This window comes from Lactuca saligna, chromosome 1 (genome assembly GCF_052625555.1).
Source record: "Lactuca saligna cultivar CGN05327 chromosome 1, ASM5262555v1, whole genome shotgun sequence".
Lineage (NCBI taxonomy): Eukaryota > Viridiplantae > Streptophyta > Magnoliopsida > Asterales > Asteraceae > Lactuca > Lactuca saligna.
The window spans coordinates 7,453,305-7,461,796 of record NC_136417.1 but is presented as its reverse complement, the minus strand read 5'-3'; the positions used below and the strand labels follow the sequence as shown (position 1 = coordinate 7,461,796).

General features: G+C 40.7%; 1 protein-coding gene across 1 annotated transcript; it reads right to left on the bottom strand.

Moving 5' to 3' along the window:
• Positions 1-7,479: 7,479 nt before the first annotated feature.
• On the bottom strand, positions 7,480-8,290 carry LOC145002253 (uncharacterized). Its single transcript, XM_078961560.1, has 3 exons — positions 8,073-8,290; positions 7,805-7,979; positions 7,480-7,728 (listed from the first exon to the last, which is right to left on the bottom strand). Exons 1-3 carry the CDS (start codon positions 8,288-8,290, stop codon positions 7,480-7,482), a joined length of 642 nt encoding a protein of 213 aa, XP_078817686.1.
• Positions 8,291-8,492: the final 202 nt, after the last annotated feature.

Genomic DNA, 8,492 nt, shown 5'->3' with positions numbered 1-8,492 from the left:
AACGGTCCAATAAACCTTGGACTCAACTTTCCCCTTTTACCAAATCTTATAAGTCCCTTCCACGGTGAGACTTTAAGCAAAACCGAATCCCCAACTTCAAAAGTCATCGGTCTTCGCTTTTTGTCAGCATAACTCTTTTGACGATCTTGAGCTGCTAACATTCTTTCCCTAATTATTTTCAACTTTTCAGCAGTCTGATGAACCATCTCCGGTCCCATAAACTGCTTTTCCCCAGCCTCAAGCCAACAAGACGGCGTACGACACTTTTGCCCATACAAAGTTTGGTAAGGTGCCATCTTAATGCTCGAGTGAAAACTATTGTTATAGGAAAATTCTACCAACGGTAAATGTTCATCCCAATTACCTAGGAATTCCAAGGTACATGCTCTCAGCATATCTTCAAGTGTTTGTATTGTTCGTTCGCTCTGACCATCGGTCTGCGGATGGTAAGCTGTACTTAAACACAACTTGGTACCCAATTCTTCTTGTAGACTTTTCCAAAATCGCGAGGTGAAACGACTATCACGATCCGACACAATTGTTAACGGAACACCGTGAAGCCTCACAATTTCCTTTACGTAAGAATTCACAAGCTTTTCCATAGACCATTTCTCCTTGGCTGCTATGAAATGCGCACTCTTAGTGAATCGATCAACGACCACCCAAATCATGTCGTGACCATTCTTTGTTCTGGGCAGTTTAGTGACAAAATCCATGGCAATGTCTTCCCACTTACCCATAGGCACAGGTAAAGGTTCTAAACTCCCGTACGGTTTCTGATGTTGTGTCTTGACTCTCGCACAAGTCACACACTCGGCCACATACTTTGCAACATCAAGCTTCATCGTCGGCCACCAGTAGTAGGGTTTCAGGTCCCTATACATTTTAGTGCTACTGGGATGAATCGAATACATGGTCTTGTGAGCTTCTTCCATCAGAAGATCTCTAATTTTTCCTGACTTAGGTACCCAAATACGATCTTGGAATACCTTCAGTCCATGACCGTTTGTACCAAACACCAACGTTTTACCCAAACGTTCCTCCTTTCGGTCATTTTTCTCAGAAGCTTCCTCTTGAGCTTTCTTTATACTTTCCACAATGGTCGAGACAACTTCAATTCTCAACGCTCTTGGCCTTTTCCTTTCAAGATTGACTTTCCGACTGAGAGCATCAACAACAACGTTAGCCTTACCGGGGTGGTAAAGTATCTCGCAGTCGTAGTCCTTGAGTAATTCCAGCCAGCGTCGTTGCCTCATATTCAATTCCTTCTGATTAAAGAGATATTGGAGACTCTTATGATCAGTGAAAAGTTTGCACTTAGTGCCATAGAGGTAATGCCTCCATATCTTCAGAGCGAAAACTACTGCTGCCAACTCCAAATCATGAGTCGGGTAGTTCTTTTCATGCTCTTTCAGTTGTCGAGACGCATATGCTATCACCTTTTCTCTTTGGGTTAAAACACAACCCAATCCAACCCCAGACGCATCGCCATAAACATCGAAGTCTTCAACTCCTTCGGGTAGAGAAAGTATCGGTGCCTCGCATAGTTTCTTCTTTAGCTTCTCGAATGCTTCTTTATGCTTCTCACTCCAAGCATAAGCAGCTCCTTTGTGGGTCAAAGCTGTCAATGGAGTAGCAATCGAAGAAAAGCCTTGGATAAACCTTCGGTAATATCCGGCTAATCCTAAAAAGCTTCGAATCTCCGTGGGACTTTTCGGTTGTTCCCACTTCATTACAGCTTCAATCTTTGCTGGATCAACCATTATCCCTTCCTGGTTGACCACGTGACCCAAGAATTGGACTTCACGAATCCAAAAATCACATTTGGAGAACTTAGCATACAGCTTCTCCTTCTTCAAAACTTCTAACACTTCTCGCAAGTGTCTGCCATGCTCCTCCTAGCTTTTTGAGTAAATCAGAATGTCGTCGATGAACACTATCACGGATTTATCAAGGAACGGATTACAAACCCTATTCATTAAATCCATGAATGCTGCCGGAGCATTGGTTAGTCCAAACGACATAACCAAGAACTCGTAGTGTCCATATCTAGTTCTGAACGCAGTCTTCTCTATATCCTGCTCTCTTACTTTCAGCTGATGATATCCTGACCTAAGATCGATCTTCGAGAAATAGCTCGAACCTTGCAATTGATCAAACAGGTCATCAATCCTTGGCAACGGATATTTATTCTTTATTGTTGCCTTGTTCAGCTCTCTGTAATCAATGCACATTCTCATACTTCCATCTTTCTTCTTCACGAATAACACTGGAGCTCCCCAGGGCGATGAACTAGGTCTAATGAAACCTTTGTCCAACAACTCTTGAAGTTGCATCATCAGCTCCTTCATCTCCGTTGGTGCTAATCGATAAGGTGCTTTTGCTATTGGCGTGGTTCCTGGTAACAAGTCAATACGGAATTCCACTTGTCGATCAGGTGGTAATCCAGGAAGATCTTCGGGAAATACTTCCGGATAATCACACACCACAGGAATACTTTGCATCACCTTCTTCTCCTTCTTAGCATCAATCACGAATGCTAAATATGATGTACATCCCTTGGTCAAACACTTTCTGGCTTTCATTAGGGAAATGATTCCAGAATTCACTCGGCGTTTGTCCCCATACACCATAAATGATTCCTTCCCAGGCGGGTTTACTTTAACAATCTTCTTCTTGCATAAAATTTCAGCATCATTGGCGCTGAGCCAATCCATTCCCAACACGATGTCGAAACCGTTAAGTTCGATAGGCAATAATTCCTCGCAGAACTTATTCCCATTCAAGTCGATTAAGATGTTTTTCATACGATGGCTAACAGGTACAAACTTGCCACTAACAACTTCGACTAATAAAGCATTATCTAGTCTATCAACAGGCAAAGCTAGTTTTCTACCAAATTCATGCGATATAAAGGAGTAGTTGGCTCCAGAATCAAATAAAATTTGGGCAGGCAAATTGTTAACGAGAAAGGTACCTGAAGCGACATCAGCTTCATCCTTAGCAGCTTCCAGTGTCATCTGGAATGCTCTCGCCTTCGGCTTTGGTGGAATGTTGGGCTTAGCTGCCTCCTTCTTCTTCGGATAGTCTTTCAAAATATGCCCCTCTTCATTACAACCAAAACACATCCTTTTGTTGTTCGGACATTCATTGGCAAAATGTCCAACCTTTCCATACTTGTAGCAAGTTACATCCTCGCTAATTTCCCGAAGTGCTTTTTCTTACACTTTTCACACCACTTCGCTTCCCCTCCTTTACCCCCACCAAACCTTTTCGAATCAGATTTCGAAAATTTGCTTTTCTTGCCGGAACCAGATGTTCCCTCAAACTTCCTCTTCTCACCAACCTCAACCTTGTTGGTGGTTCTCCCCTTTATCATGTTCTCAACAGACTTGGCAACCCAGATAGCTGCCTCTAAAGTATGTGCCTGACGTACTGGCACCTCATACTCCCATGGGAGTCCCTTCGCATACCGGTCCACCTTCGTCAGCTCGTCTGGAACGATACGCAAGGCAAACTTCATCTTATCGGTGAAGTTATTGGTGTATTCATCAACTGACATACTGCCCTTAGTCAATGTCAGGAACTTGTTCTCCAACTCCAACAGATTTTGAGCCGAGCAGAACTTGCGCTTAAACTGCACCAAGAACTCTGCCCATGACAATTGCAGTGGCTCATTAGGACTCAAAGTCTTCCCTAGAGTGTTCCACCAACGAACGGCTCCACCTCGGAATTGACGCACGGCATAGATGGTTTGCAACTTACCTCTGCAGCCACATGTCATGAAGGCTAGCTCCATTTTGGAGATCCAATCCATAACCCCAATCGGATCCTCCTTTCCATTGAAGGTCGATGGTTTGCAAGTCAAAAAGTCCTTGTACTTGCATCCCATTCCATCATTCCTTCCATCGCGGTTATCTTGCCTAACTATCGGTGGGTTGGCTTGACCACCTGATCCACTGAAGTTTCCACCTTCCGAGTGCCCTTCATTTAATTCAGGCTCTTCCACACGAATCGACAGTTCTTCACGATTTTGTTGAAGCAACCGTCTAGTTTCCTCCATCTGACGATCCAACATCGTCTGAATCATCAATTGCACACCAGCCATGGTTATTGGCTCAGGTGCTGCTGCTACAACAGGTCTTTGTTCAATCACTGGTGGTTGATTCCTATTTTCATCAGTGTTTCCAACTCCACTTCTTGTTCTCACCATTTTTGATCTACACACCGAATAAGGTGAAATTAGATCCTTATTCACGATAGATATTCAAATCATCCTTATCACTCCGAAACGTTTACATGCTAGTTCTAATATCGTAGACGTACGCTTAGAATCTTACACACATAAGGTTTCTAGATCCGGTCGGCAACAGACCATAGATCCGAACAAATAATATCATATATGGCAACATACAACATTTAACACATAAAGCATTTTAGGCAACATTCCTAAAATAAACTAGTGCTCGTGTCTAAAACATAACAGACACACATCTCGAAATTCCACTTAGCATTCTAAGTTTAAGTCTAGAAATCCTAAAAATTTCTAGTTCGCTTAAACTAATGCTCTGATACCAACTGTGACATCCCCAAAATCTCGGCCAGAAAAGACCGATTTCATTTATGCTTTTTAAAATAATTTTCAGAGTAAGTCCTTTTAATTTTAAAAGAGATGTGGAATTTGTTCCCAAAAACAAAACATGATGAAATAGATATTTATCAAAACATTTCATAAAGAAATATGATTTCATTTCATAATCAAAAGTCGGGATGTCATGTTCCGATACAGATCATAAAGCATAAACGATAGCATTACAAGTCTTTCAACAAATATATACATATACAGACTTGTAAACAAAACAACTTGATGTTCGCCCATCTTAAGCTCTTGCGCCACTTCCTGTAAAATAAATCAACTGAGTGGGTCAGGCTTGGGAGCCTGGTGAGCATGTAGGGTTTTCAACCCACAATAAATAATTAAATTAATTATTATCAACCAACAATAACCCAGTTACCCATTCCCGTTATTCTCACTTTATGTCCCTAAATAACTAACACAAGGGACCTAGTCTAAGAATATTTCATCGGGGACGACTACACATGCTTCGGGGGTTCCTCAGCAATATAAGTCAAATAAGGCAACCATGGGGGGGATGGAATACAGCGAATGAACACCCAAGTTCATTAACACCTACAGGTTATGAGCCTGCTAGCGTTCCACTGGACTATCTAGAAAAGTCCGTGGTCGTCATCTAAATTCCGCTAGATGACTGGATCAAAACATCATCGAGGCCTCTCATCTGTTTATTACACACCAACTATCTACCCATATTCTACCCAACATATTAGTAGATAAAATATACATTTTTATACGTAGTTTCAAAACCTGTATAGCCTGCTCAATCAAAACATTTTTCACATAACAGATGAGGCATACACACATAACACGTATTTCATAGAGAATACTTCAGATCTATAAGATAGAAGAGAGTGAATATACACTCACACGTATAACAACCAAATATATACACATAACACGTATTTTATAGGAAATACTTCATAATATTGTGTTGGAATGAAAGTAACTACACACTCACATGATCAGAAGATGATCGGGCAGCACTACGGCTTGCAGAAGAGGTGTTTCTCCGTAGATCTGGAAGATCTTCACAAAACCGGGCTCCTCGCGGGCAGCGTTTCGGCTCGGGAATAACGCTCTTCGGGATTCTCAGGGCTTCGGATCTTGCTTCGGGGCTCGAGAATATTACCGGGGCTTCGGGGTATAAACGGCACGCAAAACGAGGCAAAACTTAGAGAGAAAGAAGAGTTTGAACAAGAGAAAATGGCTGAATTCGAGTTCTATTTATAGGCTGCTGGGTCTGGGATTACGCGGGGCGTACTCAGTACGCGGGGCGTACTCGGGTTACGCGGGGCGTACTTTGACGTCACTGCGTGCGTCGACTGGTGGCACTCGAGTATTGGCCAGACAAGTTGCAACCGACTGAGTACGCGGGGCGTACTCAAATTACGCGGGGCGTAATTGACTTGTCAAACTTCTAAATTGCGTAACTTTCGCATACGAGCTCCGTTTTCGACGTTCTTTATATCCACGCGAAGGTCGGACCATACTCTACAACTTTCATTTAGAGTCCATTGGCTAATTTTGACTTTTATTTTTTATTATTTATTTTTAGAAGGCCGAGACAGAAAAACTTCGTTATAAATTCATAACTTCTTCGTCTGACGTCCGTTCTCGCCTAACTTTTCATCGTTTCGCTACTAACAATGATATCTTCGATTCTCATTTAGATTGTTTCGGCTAAAAACCGCTCGATCTCAAATCGAGTATTCGGGTTGCATACTGCCACGTCGAAACTTCAGAAAATCATAACTTCCTCATACGAAGTCAGATTTGGGCGTTCCTTTTATGCACGCTCTCGGTTTAACGAAATCTACGACTTTCGTTTAGATCGCTAAGGCTAAATATCGTTCTATCTTAAATTCATATTTTACGTCACTCGGCGTCGTGCCGGTTCTGTCTCGAAACTTCGACAGGTCATAACTTCTTCGTTATAACTCGGATTTTGGCATTCCTTATATCTCCGAAATCCTTGTTTCGACCACTACAACTTTATGCAAAGATATCGGGCGTATCTCACACTTTAATTTTGACGCTTATTTCATTCTTAATTCATTAAATTATAAAAATCAAGAAAATAAACACATAAATCACATAATTCACATAATTCACAAATAATACATTCTTATTATTTCAAGTTGAGTTACAAAGGTTAACCTAGACTATTACATTGCTAAAAATGGCAAGCCCAGAAACACGGGCGTTACAGTCTGCCAGGTAATCTTTTACGCTTTGGTGGTAAGATGTTATTCATATCACTTGCTGGCCACATTTCATGTCCATTAATTGGCTTAACATTATACTTGTAGCAGCTTCCAAACATTTGTGTTGTGTACCAATTTGCTACATACTCCTCTATATTCCCATTCAACCACAAGATTGCAAAAATAGCATGTACACATGGTATACCTGTCAGCTGTCATGATCTACATCCACATGTTCTTTTATGTAAGTCAACTGCATACACCTCATTCAACCATCTACTCTCATATTGATGAAAACCACTTGGAATTACTCCCCAAAACCTGTTATGAAATGTAACATATAAGTTATGTAAGTCAACTGCATACACCTGTTATGAAATGTAACATATATGTATATATATATAATGTATAAATACCTCTGTATTTTCTTCATGTCCTCAATCTTCCTTCTTATTGAGGGACAAATGTCCAAGTTCCACTTCAATCCCTTCCTTTTCTGAGTAAACATCCTTTCCATGACATACACTCTAATGTCTTCCAACATTGCTATTATTGGTTTTTTTTATAGCTTCCACAATAGCTGCATTAAATGACTATGATACACCATTTTCAATGGCATCACTACCACTATCTTCCCTAAAAAATGCCCCGGACCATGTGTTTGGGTTTTTTTTCCATCAGGTGTTCATAGGCAGTATTGTCTATCAGTTTGATCTCCTTCATGATGTCTTCAAATTTTGTGGTTGTTGTGGCCTTGGCAGCAAACCAGAAAAGTTTCCTGTATTCAGCTCCTGAGAATTTTTTCTTGAAGTTGGCATAAACATGCCTGACACATTGTCTATGCTCACATTCTGGCACTCTTTCCTTAACTGCTTCAATCAATCCCTATTAAGTAACATTTTGATGTCATTATAAGTTAAAAATAAAATAGAAATACTATTATGAAAAAACAGTTGAGTACCTTGTGTTGGTCAGATATGATGGTTAGTCCTCTACTTTGTCCCATATCAATGTCTTCAAGTAATAGATCCAAAAACCATTTCCAATTTGCCTTATTTTCAACTGGTACAACAGCCCGGGCTAGAGGATACATTTGGTTATTAGCATCCCTACCAACAGCTGAAACTACCTCACCTCTACAAAGTCCCTTTAAAAAACATCCATCTACACCAATCACTCTTCTACACCCCTAAATCCAACCATCCTTCACAGCCTTGAAGCAAATATACATCTTAGAAAAATGGACTATAGAATCAGGCATGATATCCACATCCAATTTCACTGTGGAACCTGGATTGGTCCTCAATAACTCCAAACCATAACTTCTAAGCTTTTCATAGTGTGCCACCAAGCTCCCTTCTATCTCATCCATTGCAAATTTTTTGGCATTTCTACACTGTCCAAAACTAACTTTTAGATTAAAATCTCTAAGGACTGCTGCTGCCATTTTCCTGTAACTAATTCTTGGATTATTTATTATGGTTTCTATTAACTGTTTTCCAATCCAACTATATGTGACCATTGAACCTAAATTTAAGGCCCTACTACAATTATGTTCAGAGATTAAGGACTTAATCTGAAATGATCTTTCTTTACTCATCCAAGTTGCCCACAACCTAAAAGGGCATTTAGACTTCTCTTCACCTTTG

Coding starts and splice junctions, on each gene's coding strand:
- LOC145002253 (XM_078961560.1), bottom strand. CDS start 8,290: ATGGCAGCAGCAGTCCTTAGAGATTTTAATCTAAAAGTTAGTTTTGGA. Junction 7,980..8,072: donor ATAGTCCATTTTTCTAAGAT/GTATATTTGCTT, acceptor GGGACTTTGTAG/AGGTGAGGTAGTTTCAGCTG. Junction 7,729..7,804: donor TCATATCTGACCAACACAAG/GTACTCAACTGT, acceptor GTTACTTAATAG/GGATTGATTGAAGCAGTTAA.